Raw genomic sequence first — 20091 nt, forward strand, 5'->3', positions numbered from 1 at the left:
GCTCCGCCCAGCTAGCGACGACGACAACGACAATCAGCCCTTCAACGGAATCGCCAGGTAAGTTGGGACCCTATTATTTTGAACCGGTCAATTTAAACAGGGGGGTTTGTTTTACTGATCTTTGTCTCTTCAATCAACAGTTCCCTAATTCAAGATGAGTATGTTCAACTGCGATATCCCGTCGATTCGTCCGCCTCAACGTCGAGAAATATTTGCAAACTGACAACGATTGTAGCGAAGGGTACCTCCAGCTTTGGAAAGCGCCACAACAAAACCCACACCCTCTGCAGGCGTTGTGGTCAGTATTCCATCACTCCGAATCATCCTCCGACGATAATTTACAGATCTCTATCCGGGAAAAGCGTGAATCAAGAGTCGGCAGGAATACCAGGAAGCATGACAGATGGGCTAACGTACAAATTTTTCTGAGGATTTCAGGCCGCCGCTCTTACCACATCCAGAAGTCGACTTGCTCTAACTGTGGTTACCCCGCTGCTAAGACTCGCAAGTGTACGAAATTTCCCTCCTTGAGTTTTTTGTCCCTGCTGCTACGATGATAATTGGAATTCTTCCGGCATTATTGGGGCATAATTTTGTATATGGAACACTGGCTTACAAGATTTGCTTCTGGATTATAGACAACTGGAGCGAGAAGGCCAAGCGACGCAAGACCACCGGCACCGGCCGTATGTCCCACCTGCGCGATGTCCACCGCCGCTTCAAGAACGGCTTCCAGACCGGCACTCCCAAAGGCGCTCGTGGCCCTGAGAACCACTAAGTCAATTTTGATGTCGCGTTTTCGTTCCCAGGGGCTGGAGAGAGGGCTGGTATGACAGGGCCTCGCATTTGAAATAGTCGGTTTCAGTGCAGGGCGCAAAATGTGCTTTCCCGTGGAGTTGGTGTTGGGACAGTCTTCACTTTTGCCGTCGAGCAACTTTTGTCATAGAGAGAAGAAGAAAAAAAGCTACATAATTGACGGCATTTGGAAGGCAGAAAATTTCAATTTCATGGGGTTTCGATATGGATAAAAATCAAAGGGGAAAGCATGAATGAATTTCCTTGTTTATGGCTGGCGAATATCCCATGTTGTGGCAGATTCAATGTTGAGGTACTCTTTCCAATGTGATCTGTCTTCTGAATCCATCCATTTGTCTACCGCGTACAAGGCTTGCCTTGCCTCATAACGACTATCTGGTTCGTTTGGAATTGCGACAATAACAGTGCATTAACAGCGTCTATCATATATATTTTTTTCCCACGCGCCCTAATAGCATCGGTATACCTGTGCATAGATATATATCTATGGACCGATCCCAGATCCAGAATATATACCCTACTCCCCGCGACCAAATACACTAACACCCCCATCCCTCTGAACAAAATACAACACCTCCTTCTCCTCCCAATTTTCCTGAGCAGTTTCGCTCTCCCTCTGTCCCCACGCGCCTCCTTTACTAACCCTCAAAACACCACTGACGTCCCTCGCAGCACCTGTTTCCAGATTGCGTAGCTGCATTACCATTTCTGCTCGATGAGCCAGCCCAACTGCAAACGCCGCATTCTCTGCCTCAAGGGGTGTGGAGGTCTGGTGACCAAATGTAGATGCGTTGTGGATTAACGGTGAGTCGGCAGAAATCGTCACGATAGTTGCGGTTGGAGCCTAGATAACCAAAACAGATCAATCATCAGCGACCATCTTTTCTGAGGGGTAGAAACTTCGAGGTTGCGATGCCGTACCTGCTGTAATCCCATGATCCACTCTCCCATTTCCGTACCGCCAATGCCCTTGCTGGGTCCCGTAGCTGCAAGTAGCAAATCCGGCTGATCGACAACTAATAAGACCTCAGATTCCTCCTCTTCTCCTGGTGTCGGTGTCTTCAGCAGTTTTATCACTGTTGCGATGTCCTCCTCAAGCGCATCTAATGCTGCAACCCCGCTACCTGAAAAATGCAATCTTTTCGGCCCATCGGTTTCCTTTGCGGCGGTCTGGGGCACGGCGCGGCCGCTACCCGGCGGTGGGGGAGCAGGTTGTCGCGAGCGCGCGGTAGCGGGAGAAGCTGGTTGGGGTCGGAGGGGGAAGGCCGTTCGAGGAGGTATTGTGGCTCCCGAGAACTGCGATTGTGAAGTTGGTTGCACTGTGACGGGAGGGGTACAGAATAGCTCGGATAGCCCGTCGACGAACGCAAATTGGCGCCTTTCAGAGAGACGCGCAAGGTCCAGCCCCTGACATTAGATTAGAAGTTAATAGCATGTTACTTTTTCATTAAAGAAGGGGAATGTGAAGAGACGAATCAGGTTCATACCAATCTTTTAGCCTCTGTCCTCCAAAATTCCCAACCCCGCAGAAAACTCACAAGCACGACTTTTCTCTTCCTTCCAGTTTCCCCTTGCAGCCCGAATCCAGCTGTATCTGATAATGGAGAGGTGCTTAATGCTGCATATAGGAATCTTAGTACCAGCCAGTTCCCCGTGGCACCCAGCACAGAGGACAAAACTGTGAGCGATGTTTGAGGAGGGGTAGATATATAAGGAACGAGAAGGTGAGGAAGGGGTGGTTGACTAGGCATTACTAGAGAGTGCTAAAGTTGCCTTAGTTCAAGTATCGACTTCGCAGTTGTGAGAATTCAATTGCAATCCAAGAACCATTGAAGCTCTTCCACTGTGTGTATAAAAATTGATGATATTTCGCTCGCAAATGACGTCGTGAAAATTGGATATTCCCGAAGCGTTCTTTGATTGGTTAAAACTCATTTATACTGCCAGCGGCGCTTAGACCACCTTTATGCCCCTTATTTAAGGCACCCATCAACTCAGGCACGGGTTAATTTAGATCTACAAGTACATACTCCGTACTCTGTACTTTCGTATACATAAATGAGGGGCATGAAGGATGGGAAATTTGTAGTCTGCTCCTCTTACTCTTTGCGCGCCCTATTTATAGGTATGTGCGCAAAGGTGTGGCTACCATTGGTTTACAAGCAGGAGACACTAACCAGGCAATAGAGGGGAGCCTGAATCTATTCGAAATAGTAGCACAGACTGGATAGCCCCTGGTCAATGAGAACAATATATCCAATGATTTTCCATAGTTAGACTGTTAACTAGTTAATAGGCATAATTCGTTAGTAAGGGGGAGATAATTGTTTACTCAGACCCAGCCTCGTTCCCAGAGCATTCCGGTATTCTCGGGTGCGCTTAATCATATGCATCACACAGGATGTGACGGTTCCTGGGATATTTGGACCGAACTTTGGCATCTTCTAATTGAGCCCGAAACCAAAAATAATAGGAACATCCTAGCGCAAAATAACCATCATCTCTTCAAGGCCTTCGCCTCCTGAACCCTGGCGTTTGCGAGAAAATTTCCCAGGTGTCACATGACCTGGGCTCCCCCACACGAGGTGATCCTCTTCGCTCGCGTTCAAGGTCGTTGTCCACCACCACTACTAGACAACACTCTTGCTTCCACCTTTCGCTCCTTTCTCATGATGGGCTCCAAATTCTGCGTCTATCCTTAATTCCCCTCTTTCATTCCTTGATCCTTGAACCGTGTATCATCACCTATTATTGTGCCGATCGTAAGTTCACCCCATGCCACCCTAGCCGTTTTTTTTTCTTTCTTTATACCCCACTGGCCCTTCTTGGAGGGGGGCACTGAGCTAGTGTCTGCGGAACTCTTCGCTTTGGAAGCCATGTAATTGAGCATTTGGCCAGATGCTTTTTTCCTTATTAATCTCTTTCCCTATGCTACCGCTGTTGGATAGCCAATTACGGGTTATATGCATCTTTCAAAGTTGATACATCCCCGTGTCTATTTCGTCTTTGTTGCGGGAAAACATCAGTCTACACTTGGGTATCTACTTTGAAAACTAGTGCCAATAATGGCATGCTAACAGCGCGATTTGCAGATGACACCAGTTCGGTGTAGCTACCAACGAGCACGAGATTTTTGGTATCAGAAGACAGATTAAACATGGCTAGCACCCGTGATTCCCACTCTTATGCTGTAAGTCCCCCCATCACCTAGCAGGATGCCAAGGAGATGTTAGGATCTAACTGTTTCCTCACAGTGCGATGAGTGTCGTTTACGAAAGTCCAAGGTGAGGAAGTACTCATGTTCGAGCTTAAGAGCCTGGCTCTGACCTTCGTCAGTGCTCCAAAGAAAGACCTACTTGTGCCCAATGCAAGCAACTGAATAAGGAATGCAACTACAGCCCAAAGGTTACCAGAAGCCCCCTTACGCGGCAGTAAGCTCCCCAATATGTCTTCCTGTCTTACCATGATCTCCTACTATATACCGAAATATTAATTCACCATCACAGACACTTGACCTATGTGGAAGAGCGCCTGCAGGCGTTTGAAACGGCTCTAGGACGACTGTTTCCTGGTGGCGATTTGGATGCAACTGTTCGCTCTCTCTTACATGATCAGGATGGCCCGCCTAAACCAGGCTCGTCGTCTAAATCTTCATCCAGACATTCAACCCCGGCTAAAGCTGAGGCAGATCGCCCTGAGCCAGCACCAGAAGCCTTGCCTCAACAGGCAGACGGGTTTGACTGGGCAGAAAATAAGATCACCGTTGGAGATCTGACAGATGGCATGGCAGCTTTGTCTATAAAACCCGAAGGCGCTGGTTATTTTGGTATGGTACTGTTTCTATTTTCTTTTCCTACATCCGCTAACCACCAGTTTACAGGAGCTTCATCCAGTGTTGTCCCACTTCGAGCCTTGATTAAGCATGGCTTTGACCTCAACATTCCAGTGCGGCCAACCGACAATACAGAACGAATCCCTTTGAAAGCTCAACTCTTGAACATTGCGCCCTCAGGAGTAGTGGAGCAAGCCTTCATGGATGCATTTTTCCTCAACTACCATACGAGCTATCCCTTTGTCCACGAAGCTAGTTTTCGAGCGCAGTTTTACGAACAAGTGCCTCGCCCTCATGGGCAGGTATGGCAAATTTTGCTAAATACAATCCTAGCCCTAGGGGCATGGAGTATTGGTGATGATAACTCTGACCTAGATATCACTTTCTATCAAGAGGCGAGAAGTCGTTTACAGGTAGTTTCAGTATTTGAAACCGGAAACTTGACCCTCGTCCAGGCATTGTTGTTGTTAAGTAATTATGCCCAGAAAAGAAACAAACCAAACACTGGGTGGAACTTCTTGGGTCTGGCTGTCAGAATGTCTATGAGTCTTGGGTTGCATAAGGAATTTCACGGATGGAAAATCAGCTTGCTACAAAGAGAAGTTAGGAGAAGACTGTGGTGGGGAGTCTACATATTTGATAGTGGCGCCGCTAAAACTTTCGGCCGTCCTATTCTCCTGCCTGAAGATAGTGTTATGGATGTGAAGCATGTTCTCAACATTCATGATGAAGTACAGTGCCCCCTCCTACAAATCAATTGTTCATCATTAACTTGAACCTAGGCTCTCACAGCAGCGACCACAACCTTACCGCCTGAGGTCAATGAACCAACGCTCTATTCAGGACTAATCGCACAGGCCAGATTCCATCTACTCACGAACAGTGTCTATCAGCGTCTGATATCTGGCCCAAACCCCACGGCGGAGGAAACATTGAGTCTTCAAAAACCCATGGAGGAATGGTATAATGGCCTTCCGGACTATTTCAAACAACCGATTTCCAACAATGAATCCGACAACTTTGCCCTCGTTCGCAATCGGCTTATGTGGCGGGATTGGAACCTGAGAATTCTCCTCTACCGCCCTATTCTTCTCCGTTGGGCGTCGAGAAGATGGACGCCAAATCCAAACAACCATACTGAACCGGAAGATCCCCTCGAGGCCGATTGCAGAAAGCTCTGCCTTCGAAACGCAAGATTAACCATCTCCTCGATCGCCGATTTTGTAAATAATCACCTCTGCACTAGGCTCGGTGCATGGTACATGCTGTACGTCCAAACACCCTATAAAACTTCATCATTTAAACACCCAGCTAACACACCATCCTCACGCGCAGATACTTCCTCTTCCAAGCCGGTCTCATCCCCATCATCCTCCTCATGACCGACCCTACAAGTGCGGATGCCCCAGGTTGGCTTCAAGAAATCGAATCCACCAAAGCCCTCCTAATGCACCCCTCCCTAAGCAACAACCACCTTGCCGGCCGTTGTCTAGACGTCATCAACCGCCTCTGTTCCCCTGTATACACCAACTCCCCCTCCTCCACTCCTGCAGCCCGAATAATCGGCCCCGGTGGACCCCAACAGCCCATCTTCATGCCCTTCGCGGACCAGCTCTTCAACGACCCAACCTTCGGCAGCATGTTCCCGGACGTAGACCAAGAGCTGAACCTCAGCGGGATGGACTTCTCCGAATGGGTAAACTTCACGCCACAAAACGAGTTCACATGATTATTCTAGTCATCGCTCTGAAAATGATCCATTTCCCCTACTCCCTGGATGATGATCTCGTAATCAAACGATCTCCGGCCTCGGGCGCAAAATCAACACGCGGTCCGTGTGCTTGCTTGCTCGATACCAATACATACCAAATCGAATCCGCGGTATCCTGGAATCCTGGATGCATGCGCATGTGCACGCGCACGCCCCTACCCAAGCAGAACCTTGCTTTGGCCTTATTCCACGAAAGAAAACTTTCTTTTTTTTCTTCTTCTTCCTCCCTCCTCGCATAGCATCGGGTAAGCGCTGGCCGAGCCAACTGATCAACCAACCAACCTTGCCCAGGCAATCAGCCAGCTAGCCGTTCCTCCCTATTCGCCACAACAAAATTATACCAGTTGGTACCAGCCCATGCACGATCCTCGCTCTTTCGTGAAAGAAATGTCTGACGTCAATGATACCATCCATGTATTCGCTTTATGGTTCAGTGATGAGTGTGGTGACAAATCGTATACGGTATACGATAGTTATACAATACATATACGATATACAGACTTACCAGACGCTAATGCAATCAAAAGGATCGGAGGCTCAGCGAATTCCCAACTTGCTTCTCAGTTTCAGATTCGTGAGCTCTTCAACATCAGCAAGCTATCAAATCCCTGGCACCTGCCTACTACTGGATGCGCTGTACATATTTCATATACACATTATAACTACCCGAAATATGTTTTTTAACTACAAATTCTTAGTTGCAAGCTTCTATGGACTCGTTATCGAAGAAAGGACGACTACAAAATTAAGGATGATGTAAAGCATCACCGTGTAGCCCGAACTGAAGAGCTTTGAACTAAACGAGTGCCATCCAAACTAACAGTTTTTTGAAGAATTCTGTATCATAAAATAGTCTCAAGAAAAAGAGGAATCGCGCTCGCGCCAATGCAACGCACAACACACGCTAAAGAAAAATATAAATAGGTAAATCACACAAAGAAAAAGAGAGGGGAAATAAAAAAAGAAAGAAAGAAAGAAACTGGCGAGCTAACAGAACAATGGATATCGGTCTAGGCCAGTGGTAAAGTTGCCAGGAAGCTGCTATGCAATAAACATTCATCATAGATTCCTTGACAACCAGTCGAGATCGTTTGGATACGTTTCAAGGGGAATAACAAATCAACGTCATCGGCGGCGACAGGGGAGGCGGTAAAGCAGCCGTAGTCATTTCGTGCGCGCAGTAGTAGAACCAGGATTATTATACCGTCATTTCCGTGAGTCGTGAGGTTCCCAGTGGATCGGTTCAAAATCTTGGTTTTGGAAGTGGGCTTGGTTGTATGGAGAACTAATAGAGGGTCAGCGATCACTCATGGGTTGGGAAAGAAAAACACGGCGTACTTCTTAAACGGAGCGGTAACCGGGAGAGAATGGCTGAGATTAGGCTTCATTACGAGTGGATTCAGCCGAATTTGCGGACCATCTGAGCATCGCGGAGGTAATGAGCTCATGGGCGGTGGTGGTGCAGAGAGCCTGGGCGGCGGCGGCGGGGGAGACGCAATATGAACTGGTGACGGGGCGTGCATAGGTGGTGGCTGGTAAACTTCATGAGGGGGGGAAACCCGATAGGGGTCAGTCGAAGGTTGGGCCATTGGGGGTGTGAGTGCAAAGGATGGGTCCATCATCAAGTTCGGAATAGCCATTAAGCTAGAATTCACATCAAAACCAAGGTCACCGGCATCCCAGGAGTTGTAGTCGGAGGACAGGGCATATTGGAAATTGACAACAGGCTGCATATTCATAGCTGGCTCTGCCAGGTAGGTAAGGTCATAATGGCCCCTATCAGATTATGTTAGCACGCATTTACCAAGGATAGACAAACAAGTTTTTGTATTCCAACTTACGGCCGGTAAAGCAGGCGAATTGCCCCAGGGCCAGGTCTAGTGTTTGCCAGGACATGTGAGGTGACAGCTTCGCCTTCGCTGCGGTCGAGGTAAAGAATCTCGACCATGAACCCAGAACTTTCGATAACACCGTCGACCAGCCCTTGGAGGCCAACCTCATCAATCTCTGTTTTGACCGTCTCTATTTGTGTGGCGCAGTACTGGTCTAGGGGCATAGATAAGAAAGCTTGATAACGATGAGGGTTTAGTTTCATCCATGCACTAGTCAGAAGCTATAAATAATGAAAGTTAGTTATAGGCAGTGAACGCAGTGTAAGAAATGGAGGGCAGAGGGCAGTAGCACCAGTTACTGACCCTAAAATGAGTGATGATTGCATTTGAATTGTATTCATCGTTAAAGAGATCCACCAGGAATGAGTCGTCACGCTCTCCGCGCTCAATTGCGCTCGAAATTTTGGCAAAGACTTCCTCCGTTGCATCCACAAATATTTCGTACAGATGTTCCTGTTGGCCTACCTGATCGAGAAGCGTACTTAGCGATTTAATCCGTACCAACTCGCGATGTAGTTGTAGAGGGTCCCGGAAGTTGAACAGATTCTCGAAGTAGCCAAAAGCAACCGCTAGACGGGGTTAGCTACTTATCTAAGCATGAAAAATAAAGATAAAAATGAAAATGAAAATGAAAATATTACCTCTCCAACCACAATTTCCATCTCCTTTCATGAGACGGGATTGTGGGTGCGTTACAGCAAGTGTCTGCGGACAGATATATTAGTTAGAGACTCCAGATGACACACTGCCGGGACATTCATACGCTGGTCTTTGTGGCGAATGCCGGATCAGCGTTCGCGTACTCCATAGCAATGGCAGTGGTTGACTGTTTATGAGTGACGAGCGGGCCCTTGGGCGCGATGTCAGTCCAGGTATGCATTCCTCTAAGAGTCAATGTTGCTCACCGGCAGGTTCGGTTCGAACTTGTTGGAGAGCTCCTGGTACCGCTCCATTTCGTCAGGCGATAATGCATTCATGTTGAAGACAGCCGGGTTATGAACTGCGTAAAAGGCGGAAGAAATCTGGGAAAGCCGGTGGCCAAGGAAAGCAGGCGGAGGAAGAATTTGAGGAAAGAAACCAGGGATGGGTTCCTGTCTCGGTGGGAAATGATTCAGAGGATCAAAGTGATTCCTGGGGACATCCGACAGGGACATCGCATAAGGTGAGTTCAAACAGGTGCTTTTTAACGTGAGAAGGTGTAACGAGGCTTGATATCTTCAGCAGCGTTGGGGAAGAGCAATCCTTGAGTCGATTACTCCAAGGACATCTTTCGGGGAAAGTCAAGTTCCTTGGGCCTGTCTGATCCTGTATTCAAGAATCTGCAGGAGAGTGGTTCCTCTTAGTGATGCAGACCTATTGATACACAGCTTTAGCATAACTCTTCAAGGTTCGTCCCTCCAGGAGTGCATGTGCAGATGGTGGGCAAAGTAATCCAACAGCGATGATAAACATAGATATTGACCAATCACGGACCGAAGATGGGTATCACAGATGGAAAAAAAGAGTAGATAGGATGGAGATTGAGGCATAAGGAATGATGAATAATGAGAAGGGAGAGAGAGAGAGAGAGAGAGGGAGAGGGAGGGAAAGAAACACTAATGGGGTGGGTGGTGACGAGTAAGGCGACAGACAGGAAAGAAAAAAGCAAGGAATGGAGAAGGACGAAGAAGCTGTCCGAAGCTAGATGGCTATCTAGGTCTGTGACAGACGTAAGATGCAGCACGACCACAACAATGAGTTTCAGACCTCCACCCCCTTACAAAAGTAGAGATGATAAAACCGGGAAGGGATCAAGAAGTAAGAAGGGAAAATAAATCCGCACAAGTGAGCAGTTAATGGCTTGTCTAAAACTGTCTAGAACAGGATGCAGAGGTGGTTACCCAGCTTGCAAGCAGGCGCATCTCTCTCCCCGACAGGAAAGAGAGTATATAATGGAATTTGAAAAATTCCAACACCTGACGCCGTATGACAGTTTATATAGTATAGGAGGAATCAAATTTATATCTGCTGTGTGCTTGCAGGCAGGTACTCTGTAGAAGAGGAGGAATAGAAGGTAAAAAAAAGAAGTTCTGACCTTTTTTCAAGGGCAACTTAAAAAGATTCTCTCTCTCTCTCTCTCTGTGTGTGTGTGTGTGTGTGTATCTTCTTGTTCCAGGCCCAAAGTACTTACCAGAGAAAGCTCACAGGCAGGGATATCAAGCAATTTTGTAGTGTGTGAGAGCCAAAACCAATTAATCTGGATCTAGGTCTGTTGGGTGTGGAGGAGGAGGAATAGAAGGTGATCAAAGAGACTAATTAATGGAGAATAGAGGGACAAAGATCAAGAGCAACATCAAGCAACAGCAACAGGGATAGGGGAAGAGAAAAGAAAGGGAAGGAAAAGAAAAAGACAGCTAAGCCAGCATCACCAAAGAGGATAGGATAAAAGGGTAAATCCGAGCTAATAATAATTGAAATCAGAAAAAGAGAAATAATGAATGACCATCACCGACGATGAAGTCGCGGGGAGAAGCTTCTGAGCGCCGGAAGTAGACACTAGACGCTACCTCGACACTGGAGACACCAGATTGATTGATTGTGGACGACAAGAGAGGAAGGAAGAGAACAGGCGCGGGGTTTCGAGTTTAGTCGTGCAGCTAGTTGGGTTGTTTTAGCGGGAGTGGGCGGGTTCCCGGAGGAAGACAGTCGAGTAATACTCCAGAGGGAAATCCACTTGAGCGGGAAATGCAGGAGGAGATGATGGTGATGACAATGATGAGAATGATGATGGGAAAGGGAAGGAAAAGGGAAGGGAAGGGAAAGGAAAAGGGAAGGAAAAGGGGAGGACTGAAGATGAAGATGATAAGCCTGTGGATATTGGGAACCTGGTAAGATACAAAACACACAAATACACCTCCCTCTACCCAACTTGAACCACAAGAAGATTGTGGAATCAAAAATTAGCATAGGTTGTTTAAGAAAAAAAAACAAAAAAAACAAAATTCAACTAGTATATGATTGTATATATTGGAGGTATATTCTTCTTGAATTTACTTCCTAACTCGCTGCTCCATACCTCTATGAATCCTCACAAAAGATAAAACCGGGGGCTCAGATCGCACGCAGGTGTTGCAGATGTCAGTTACTAGAACTTACAGTTACAATACTGAATTATCCAAACAATAAAAGGAACTCCCGATCTGATACTACCGGCTAACGACCCTGCGCCTTCTTCGATCCCCACATGTCTCGGCAGAGGGAAACGCCTGAGTGGTGACTCGTCCTGCAACTAGTAGTGCTAGTCAGATGGAGGGAGTTCAGATTCAACTGCTTGGAAGTAATAAATGAGGATGCAGAGGTGGTTGGACCCAACGCACTTGGGCTCAGTCGTTCTTAAGACTAGAAACAAAGTTTCTCCAATATGATGATGCTTTGGCCCCTCTGTCGATATTTCACCGTCGAGCTACGCAGTACATCCCTTATTTCTCTCAAATTTCCAACGAAAGCGATCAGACCACCTTGACCCCCCGTGGCGCTATCGCTGGACCATCCTGCTGGGTAAATTTTCCATCTCTACGGATGGACAGGTTTACTAATCCTAGCTTTGGAGAAAGAACATGCTGACGGTTGTGGATGTATGCTGTAATGATTATCGAGAGTAATACTATACTACCCTTAGCCTCGAATTCATCAAGATCCTGAACGAATCGGTCGTTTCTCCGTCTTTGGGAGAAGATATATAACTTGGTTATATATATACAACGGCGAGTCAGTCGTCGAAGATTCTCGATCCAACTATAAGCAGGATTGCTTATGCCTCGGAATCTCCTCCGAATCATCTCGACCTAGGTAGGTCTAGTTAAGCAACAGATATCCCGTTGTACCTGGATCGGTTTCCTTCGCTCTTTTGCTAGCAGTAGCTTGCAGCGCAGAGAATCTCGTCTTCCGATTTGTTTTGCCGTGAGATGCGAAGGCTATCACAATGTTTGATTGACGGCTTGTCTGGACTGGCATATTCGAGGACCCCCTCCGAAAGCGAAAGTGCTCCGTACATTGTACAGGACTCTGGTACTCTCCGTATACTCTACAGGTTCAAGAATGCGATCGATCTACAGGGCGCTACCATCTAACTAACTACTAGTATTCCTTGTGCGAACTGAATCGGTCGGTCTTGTTTCGATACGCTTTTTTTTTTGCTTTTTTGAATTCTTTCCCATGACGTTGAACTCTTCAGTGGTGGTCGATTAATTAATTATATTACGATCTGGTAATTATAATTGTTTGGTTTTATTATTATCGGATATGATGACAGTACTGCTATATTATCCAGAACAGGTAATCAACTGTAGCTTCAAGGTTCCAAGTTAGTATCGGTCCATGACGGCCAATATAAACCCTCTCAGTTCTAGGTACTGGTAAGACAAGAGCAGGCATCGTCTTGCAGCAAGTTTCTCTCCGTCTCTAGGGTAGTAATTATTATTATTATTATATATTATATTATTGTTACTAGGTCAGTACTGACCGAGTAGTAGTAGCAAGTCCTCGGGCACTCGGGCACTCGGGCTCATCTCGGTATTTTATCACTTGTTCCACTCAGTTCAAATCCCGATGCGGTCAACCTTGATTGCAACCGAATAACTGAGAGAGAAGAGGGTGAAATGGCGGTAAACTCAGTACCTCGGGGGAAATAGCTATAAGGTCTAGTGGTACGGAGTACACTCCTACTCCTCCTCCTCCTCCTCCGTAGGGGCTACTGCTACCGCTGCCCACTACTCGGTAGAAAGATAAAATGGTAAATTAAGTGGGACTCACCTAACATCTGTGGCCCCAATGGATTATTCCGCCAAATTACATTGGCAGGTTCTGTGACTCGTGAGTCCGTAGCATGTAACTACGCACTCCGTACATTAGTTTAACGAGACAGCCGATCATCCTTTCTTCCTTCCCGCGGTCAGGTTTTGGAGTGTACGTACTGCTGGGAGGAGGATCCAAGTCTACGAGACTAGCATCCTATATGTACGGAGAACTAGGGAACTAGTCGGAATCGTGATTCGTCACCAGGCCATCTCCTCCGTCGCTAACTAGGAGTAGTAAGTCCGTAGCATCTTATCTCCCGTAATGATTGTGCAGCAACAACTAAAGTGGTCTCTCGCAGTGGGACAGAACGCAGAAACCATTCGATAACAGCCCGCCAATTGTCCAAGGTACTTGCTCCATCTGCTTGGCGGTGCTGGTTAGGTAGGTATCTAGTACAGACTACTGGGTTAGGTACATACAATCATACAAGGACAGGGCTGTTCAGGTTCCAGTTAACTAACTCTTCCGTTGAACTATTACAAACTGACCCGTCAGTTAACTATGTAACTAGTTAATAACTATGGATACTAGTTATTAACTACCTAGGTGCAAGTTATGCATTGATTCCATGATTCTCTAATCAGGTCTGCCAGGAGGCCTAACTACTAGTTAGTTATGTACTAACTAACTAATCCTTAAGGCTACAACCTAAGATAAAATTAACCATGCTGCCTATGTACTGTATATACAATACTACTACTAGGTAGTAGGTATATCCCTCTTTCTCTTTCTCTTTCTTCTTCCTCCTTGACTCTTCTCCACTACCTTAGGTAGGTAGCTATCCCAAAATCCAATCAGGCTTTTCCTTTTTCCTCATGCATTCCATCTTCTCCACAATAAACAAACATTTTTACCACGCGGTTTAGGTATATAACAAAGACTTCTTCTTTGCTTCCTCTTATGCCTAGTAGTATTCATATCCTACCATGTATTGCTTCTGATTAGTAGCAGGTAGATTAATTTGTCTTACATTGGAAGAAAATCCTACAGGTTTGCTTGCAGCTTTGGTGAGGTTGATTACGCAGGACTTACTACACTACACTACACCTCCATACATATTCCCGGTGAGCCTGAAGGATTACTTATTCTATTTACATGCCTACCTATGAAAGGGTGGGGGAGACTCTCTTACCTCTGTAGCTATTGATAGATGGATTTAATAATATCTTTCTTTTTTTTATATAGTGATAGATTTGGTTTATTATTTGTGAGTAAACCACTTTCTTTCTTTCTCCCCGCTAAAACCCCCCGGCGCCAGATTTTATCCCGTGGCCTGTTTTGCCCTTCCACCCCCTCCGTAATCGGTGGCTGCCAGCACGTAACCCCCCCGCAGGCGCTTCGTCTCCAAATCCCGATTGGAACACTGAGCCGGTTCTCATTCCGGGGAGCTGCGAAGCATCGTCGCCTTTGAATCCGTCGCCCTCATTCAGTGTCGCTTGCCACAGCGCTCGCAGTGATGCGTTCCACTCTTCCAGGGACCGGAGTCGATCCACGTCGCTGGCGCTTTCGACGACAACAGTCCCGCTCTCCTGGTCGATCTTAGCATTGAGTTTCTTGTCGAGAATCAGGAAGCTCAAAATGTCCTGCACCTCCGGAACAGAGATCTTAATGTGTTTCGAGATGAAACTAAGCGTAAATCGTGTGTATGGTGCGATCAGTTTGAGAACCGCCTTGGTCCGCATGTTCCGGCTGACCTCGTCGATGTTTTCCGCGATAAACGGATCCGCAAGAACATCCGGGTTCTTGCTTAGGATTGCTTCGTATGTGTGAATGTCGTCCCGCTGGAAGGCATCCACCAAATCCGTCATCGCCGAGATGCGCGGGTCGCTCTTGTACGGCTTGGTCTCTTGTGAGTGGAACGGGTTAATATCCGATTTCATCAGCATCGTCGTCAGTACAAGATACTTGAGGACCTGGATTCGCTGCATTGATCCCGCCTCGTCGTAGTTTCGGAACGACTCGAAGAAGTCGCTTTGCGCCTCTTCCCAGTTCTCCTCGCTCATATGCATCTTGCCCCCACACTCTCGGATGATCCCCATAATCTTGGGATGCGGCACTGCGGATCGCACTCGGAGCGCCCGTTGGTAAAGTGCCTTCAGTCGCTTGTTATTCTTGGTCTCGGCGTACATCTGGATTTCTAGCGCGTATAGTTCGAGGAGATATGTGCCTTTGCTGGGATCATCCGAGCCATCTTCCCTCTGGCAGGCCCGATGCAACTCCCGTACTTTCTTGCTCAGTTGGCCATATTCCTTCCGTTCTAACCAGAGGCGGCACAGTTTGATGTTCGTCTTGAGCCATAATCGTTCGTTATTCGTGTTTTGGAAAGAGTTGAGCGTCAGGGAGTAGAATTCTTCCATGCACTGGTAGGCCTTATCGTCGTCCGATCCCTTCTCGATGTAATCCAGCATGTTGTTGATCGACTTTTCGGAGTAATTTCGCGTGACGGCCGATTTGACGTACGTTAACAATTCCCTGTAGTGTTCGACGGCCTTGATCCGTTAGCCTCATACACTGAACCGAGATATCAGGTCAACCTACATCGCTGTATCTTCCAAGTTTAAACTCGAGCTTGATCGCTTGTTTCAACCCTTTAAACCCCCTGGGACAGTATCAGCATCCTTGCCATCTTCCCAGCACACAGGAATGGATCTACCAGTCTCCTTTGTCCTGCTCCAGGGCAGGTACCCCTAGGAACTCGTCAATTGCCTCCTCGGGGTTATCCATCTTCATCTGTTTCGCGTTATAGTATTTGTTCTCGATCCCGACATCTCCGGACTCATCGTCATCTGCATCTTCGTATTCAAAGTCATACCTAGCATCAAAATCCGTCAGACCCGACCTTGAGAGTCCTGGGCAAGTGTATAGCGGGTGTACTCACTCTTCATCGGCGGAGTCGTGCATGAAATCATCATCGTCAGACATCTTGAGAAGGGTGGGACACTCTGCAGGCAAACCAGGTCTTAAACGTCCGTCTCTTTTCTAAGGGGTGATAATGAATCAAGAGCGTCGTATGTCCGATATAAATGGAGTGGGATAATAGAGCGTAGGATAAGGAAAGACGGTGTTGATGCTGTCGAGACAGCTCCCGCACGCACCTATCGGAGCCTGGGGCTGCCAACCTGGCCCCCGCTCTATCTTAGTGACCGCTTGCCGTGGGTCCAACCACAATATAACTATGCAATGATTGTTAACTATATATCCTCTTTTTATTCTTATTTAATGATTTTAAGGGGATATTACAGGATAAATCTTTCAGTTTGGTTATTCGCTATCTGAGGTTTAATCTGGTGTAGTGGTTTTAATTGTGTATATACTCTATAACCCTCATGCATGCTTATGCATGGAGTTAGTAGCATATATATATATATATATATATATTGACTACGAACAGTATCATTTCAAGGAGTAGTATAACTTACCACAAGTGACCCCAGCACAAATAACTTGGCTAATTTCATTTCTATCTACAGATCCTGCACTGCAAAACCTCAGAAACGCACTGGATGATTGAAACAGTCGATCGCAGCGCCATACAGGGTGGGGCCTGTCCAGAGAGGCCAATACCGTCGACATTCAAACCCCCATCATGAAAAGTACCCCGAAATTTAATGGAACAGAACAAAATTGTACCTAGTGGGATGTGATGGAAGTTGACGATATCAAGTCCAGAGCTCTGGTTCAGGCACCAGACGAGGCGAAATCCAGCGAATTCTTGGCAGGTGACGATCGTGTTATTGTGTACTCGGTAGGTCCGATGACATCGACTTTGCACGGCCCACGGCTGAGGCGCAGTGTTCATTTCCTCAACTCCTCATTTGCTACCTAGGTACCTAATATCCTTTCACGACCTCAAGACTCCTCCTCTCTGTCTATTTCCTCCTCCTCCATATATATTTGCGCCACGCGTAACTCCATCTTGACTGGCCAACCAACCCCTTTTAAGGACCCTTCACCCTTTCGCATACTCCTTCCGGGTTGTCTTCGAATACTGTGTCTGAACGATGGATCTCTGTGGGCGTCAGAAGGTTGTCCGGCGCAAGATGGTACTTCTGTCAGTGCGACTCGTACTTCAAAAATACTGGATGGGAGAAGGAGAATCCTGACTTTGAATAGGGGAGACGGTGCTTGCGGCAAAACCTCGGCCCTGAATGTCTTCACTAGAGGGTTGGTAACCTCTCGTACCTTAGCCTGCTCCGTTTACAACTTTGCTGATCTGTCTTTAGATACTTCCCAACAGTTTAGTAAGAACCCATCATTGTGACTGTATATAGTGATGGTGTTAACCACTCCAAACCCTCCTTAGTGAGCCTACTGTTTTTGGTGCGCATGACTTTCCCGCAATGCCTTTATTTTGATCCGAAGCTGACTGCGATTTGCTATAGAGAACTACGTGCACGGTAATCCCCCCCAGCATTTTACGTACACCGGAAAAACGCTCATATGCCACTAAAAGATATCTTCGTCGACAATGTCCACATGGAACTGTCACTATGGGATACTGCCGGCCAGGAAGAATTCGATCGATTACGTGCGCTCTCTTACGAGGATACCCATGTCATCATGTTGTGCTTCAGTGTGGGTACAACGCTTCAACCTTGGTAGTCCATACTGAATTGGAAAATAGGTCGACAGCCCCGATTCGTTTGAAAACGTGGCAAGTAAATGGATTGAAGAAATCACCGAGAATTGCCCGGGTGTGAGGATGGTTCTTACTGCGCTCAAGTGCGACTTGAGGAAGGACGAGTTTTTGAACGACAACCCCAATGCCATTACATACGAACAAGGACTAGCAAAGGCGAAGGAGATTGGTGCTGTGAAGTATCTAGGTACGCATTTACTCGGGCTTCTCAACTGCTACCAACGCTGATGATTCCACTAGAATGCTCTGCCGTCCAAAACCGTGGCATTATGGAAACCTTCTACGAAGCCGCCAAGGTCGCCCTTGACGTGAAAGCGCAGAACTCAGGCGCATCCCGGAGTGGCTGCGTTATCGTCTGATCTTCTGCTCCTTGTGTGTTATGATTTGTTTCTCTATATACCCGCGTGCCTCAGCCAGTCTACCCTATCGTTTAACAACAAGCACTAAATTACGTCAATTTGCGAGCCCCCCAACCGAACGACGCGCTTCCAAATCATCCTGTCTCGGCGTTGCTTATGATCTTCCATACCAGCCTTGCTATTTCTGCATTTCCGATTCGCTTCGCTATATATAATTTTGAACACCATAGAACTTTACCATAATGTTTTAATTTCCTCTACCGAAAAACAATCCCAATCTCGGGTGCTCGTCTGAGCATCACCTTTGGTTCTGATCCGCGTTCGGCTTTGACTGATACTGCTCTCGTCTTCATCTGCGAGTCAATCCTCAGATCGATTGACCGGACAGATGTCTTGTGTTCTATAGATGTATACGTCTTGTGTATATGTACTCTCTACGTTGATGACACGTCTGTTGATCTAACTATTTGGATTGTACTGTTTCGAGCCAGCATAGCCCTAGCTCAATTCGATACCATTCTTTCTTTTATCCTGTATATTTCAGACTCCTCTACACCTTCCGCTTCCAAATGAGATTAGGATTTTTAAAAAAAAATATATATATATATAAACAATCCTACCCCAAAGAGCATTCAAGTAAATCCTCTTCACTAACTCTATACACCTCCTCGATCTTCTCCCCCGACGCTGCACCACCACAAGCAAAATCCGCATTCACCCTCTCCACAAACGCACCTACAAACCTCTCCGCAACCTCTCCAACCGTAACCCCCTCCACACCCTGCCCCTCCAAACTTGTCACTTCCCGACCTTCAAGCCCACACGCCACAATCTGCTGAAAATACCACATCGGCTCATCCGTCACATTAAACCCAATCCCGAAACTGCTGATATTGCGCCGAAGGTGCACACCCACGGCGGTGATTTTTTTCGGCAGTTCATGGCTGGCCCTGCTGGTGGTGGTGGTGCCGCCAACCCACACCCCGGGATCCTCCGTAACCAGACCCTTGAGTCCGTAAAAGCCCAGAACATCCACGACACTCTTCTCCAACAGTCTGATATGGCAGCGCGGCGTGAGACCCAGCCGCCGCAGATCGAGAATCGTGTATGCGACCATTTGCCCGGGGCCATGGTACGTGGTTTGTCCGCCGCGAAGCGTGGGGTGGTATTCAGCTACCGCGGGAGACCCGTTCCCCGCGGAAAGCAACGAGCGGATGGGTTCGAGCGGCGGCGGGAGGGAGAGCGCGTGTGTCGTCGATTGGGATGGCGGCTGTGGAGAGGTGTTGGACGGTGGGAGGTCGCGGCGTCCCGTGGTGTAGACTGGGTTCGGGGTGAAGGTGATGATTGTTGGGTCGGGGGGTGGAGGGGGTGTTTGGCCTGTTGTTGGGGATTGGGCGAGCTTTTTGTGGGCGAGGAGGCGGGTTGTGAGGGTTTTTTGGAGGTTTGACACTCGGGTGAAGGAGGTGATGTCTGGGAAGTGAAGGTGGGCGAGGCGCATCTTTTCTTTGCTTCGCTTTTTGCTTTCGCGAAGGCAGGCAGGCAGGCAGGCAGGCAGGCAGGGTTGAGCGTTGCGTTGGTGGTTGACCGTGGAATGCTGGTCTAGGGATGTGGAGGTGATTGGGATATTATATGAAATGCTCAATTAGTGTATTCCATAGTATATAGTTAGAGCTGCGCATAGATTGTAGGAATTGCAGTTCAACGACTGCAATGGAGTGCGGTAAAGTTGGTTTCCTGGTTTCGACGTCACTTTGAATATGAGGTCATGTGATATCCGAGGTTTCGCGCATTGTATATGGAAGTAGTTCAGTATATATTAATGATTGTATTACCCTGCCTGTTTAACTTTCACGTTGAGTTGAATGTATGCATTGTAGAAACTTTTGTTCAATTCGTATGATACAACTTGGACTTATTTCTGCCTGCCGAACCCCGGAGCAAGATAT

General features: G+C 47.3%; 8 protein-coding genes across 8 annotated transcripts; 4 read left to right on the forward strand and 4 right to left on the reverse strand.

Moving 5' to 3' along the window:
* Window positions 1-24: 24 nt before the first annotated feature.
* Window positions 25-1265, forward strand: P175DRAFT_0500773 (60S ribosomal protein eL37). The gene is made up of 5 exons (XM_040897020.1): window positions 25-57; window positions 141-158; window positions 236-298; window positions 439-510; window positions 639-1265. The coding sequence occupies exons 2-5, from the start codon at window positions 155-157 to the stop codon at window positions 776-778; spliced, it is 279 nt and encodes a 92-aa protein (XP_040753279.1). The 5' UTR covers window positions 25-57; window positions 141-154; the 3' UTR covers window positions 779-1265.
* On the reverse strand, window positions 1084-2687 carry P175DRAFT_0204072 (uncharacterized protein). Its single transcript, XM_040892578.1, has 3 exons — window positions 2304-2687; window positions 1738-2223; window positions 1084-1660 (listed from the first exon to the last, which is right to left on the reverse strand). Exons 1-3 carry the CDS (start codon window positions 2565-2567, stop codon window positions 1334-1336), a joined length of 1077 nt encoding a protein of 358 aa, XP_040753280.1. The 5' UTR covers window positions 2568-2687; the 3' UTR covers window positions 1084-1333.
* A 1286-nt stretch (window positions 2688-3973) lies between these two features.
* P175DRAFT_0435167 (putative C6 transcription factor (Gal4)) lies at window positions 3974-6377 on the forward strand (the record flags this gene model as incomplete). The annotated part of the gene is made up of 7 exons (XM_040893713.1): window positions 3974-4006; window positions 4071-4100; window positions 4153-4247; window positions 4323-4642; window positions 4697-5379; window positions 5431-5915; window positions 5984-6377. 7 exons carry the CDS (start codon window positions 3974-3976, stop codon window positions 6375-6377), a joined length of 2040 nt encoding a protein of 679 aa, XP_040753281.1.
* A 361-nt stretch (window positions 6378-6738) lies between these two features.
* Window positions 6739-7452, forward strand: P175DRAFT_0204251 (uncharacterized protein). Its single transcript, XM_040892579.1, has one exon. It carries the CDS (start codon window positions 6820-6822, stop codon window positions 7177-7179), a length of 360 nt encoding a protein of 119 aa, XP_040753282.1. The 5' UTR covers window positions 6739-6819; the 3' UTR covers window positions 7180-7452.
* On the reverse strand, window positions 7252-9465 carry P175DRAFT_0545506 (OTU family ubiquitin thioesterase; the record flags this gene model as incomplete). The annotated part of the gene is made up of 7 exons (XM_040900393.1): window positions 7252-7704; window positions 7758-8195; window positions 8261-8532; window positions 8615-8880; window positions 8953-9016; window positions 9075-9161; window positions 9217-9465. 7 exons carry the CDS (start codon window positions 9463-9465, stop codon window positions 7626-7628), a joined length of 1455 nt encoding a protein of 484 aa, XP_040753283.1. The 3' UTR covers window positions 7252-7625.
* Window positions 9466-14370: 4905 nt separating this feature from the next.
* On the reverse strand, window positions 14371-16209 carry P175DRAFT_0500778 (putative COP9 signalosome subunit 2 (CsnB)). The gene is made up of 4 exons (XM_040897021.1): window positions 16026-16209; window positions 15801-15959; window positions 15686-15746; window positions 14371-15636 (listed from the first exon to the last, which is right to left on the reverse strand). Exons 1-4 carry the CDS (start codon window positions 16067-16069, stop codon window positions 14386-14388), a joined length of 1515 nt encoding a protein of 504 aa, XP_040753284.1. The 5' UTR covers window positions 16070-16209; the 3' UTR covers window positions 14371-14385.
* Window positions 16210-17148: 939 nt separating this feature from the next.
* On the forward strand, window positions 17149-18145 carry rho3 (Rho family GTPase RHO3; the record flags this gene model as incomplete). Its single annotated transcript, XM_040893706.1, has 8 exons — window positions 17149-17198; window positions 17261-17311; window positions 17371-17388; window positions 17451-17467; window positions 17530-17544; window positions 17601-17722; window positions 17772-17973; window positions 18027-18145. 8 exons carry the CDS (start codon window positions 17149-17151, stop codon window positions 18143-18145), a joined length of 594 nt encoding a protein of 197 aa, XP_040753285.1.
* Window positions 18146-18606: 461 nt separating this feature from the next.
* On the reverse strand, window positions 18607-19866 carry P175DRAFT_0500781 (lipoyl(octanoyl) transferase LIP2). The gene has a single exon (XM_040897022.1). It carries the CDS (start codon window positions 19641-19643, stop codon window positions 18762-18764), a length of 882 nt encoding a protein of 293 aa, XP_040753286.1. The 5' UTR covers window positions 19644-19866; the 3' UTR covers window positions 18607-18761.
* Between the last annotated feature and the right edge of the window lie 225 nt (window positions 19867-20091).

The sequence above is a fragment of the Aspergillus ochraceoroseus genome (assembly GCF_002846915.1).
Source record: "Aspergillus ochraceoroseus IBT 24754 chromosome Unknown P175scaffold_3, whole genome shotgun sequence".
Lineage (NCBI taxonomy): Eukaryota > Fungi > Ascomycota > Eurotiomycetes > Eurotiales > Aspergillaceae > Aspergillus > Aspergillus ochraceoroseus.

Coding starts and splice junctions, on each gene's coding strand:
- P175DRAFT_0204072 (XM_040892578.1), bottom strand. CDS start 2,567: ATGCCTAGTCAACCACCCCTTCCTCACCTTCTCGTTCCTTATATATCT. Junction 2,224..2,303: donor GGACAGAGGCTAAAAGATTG/GTATGAACCTGA, acceptor ATCTAATGTCAG/GGGCTGGACCTTGCGCGTCT. Junction 1,661..1,737: donor GGATCATGGGATTACAGCAG/GTACGGCATCGC, acceptor TTGGTTATCTAG/GCTCCAACCGCAACTATCGT.
- P175DRAFT_0500773 (XM_040897020.1), top strand. Junction 299..438: donor CACCCTCTGCAGGCGTTGTG/GTCAGTATTCCA, acceptor TGAGGATTTCAG/GCCGCCGCTCTTACCACATC. Junction 511..638: donor CGCTGCTAAGACTCGCAAGT/GTACGAAATTTC, acceptor TCTGGATTATAG/ACAACTGGAGCGAGAAGGCC.
- P175DRAFT_0204251 (XM_040892579.1), top strand. CDS start 6,820: ATGATACCATCCATGTATTCGCTTTATGGTTCAGTGATGAGTGTGGTG.
- P175DRAFT_0500778 (XM_040897021.1), bottom strand. CDS start 16,069: ATGTCTGACGATGATGATTTCATGCACGACTCCGCCGATGAAGA. Junction 15,747..15,800: donor GAGCAGGACAAAGGAGACTG/GTAGATCCATTC, acceptor ATACTGTCCCAG/GGGGTTTAAAGGGTTGAAAC. Junction 15,637..15,685: donor AACTTGGAAGATACAGCGAT/GTAGGTTGACCT, acceptor TAACGGATCAAG/GCCGTCGAACACTACAGGGA.
- P175DRAFT_0500781 (XM_040897022.1), bottom strand. CDS start 19,643: ATGCGCCTCGCCCACCTTCACTTCCCAGACATCACCTCCTTCACCCGA.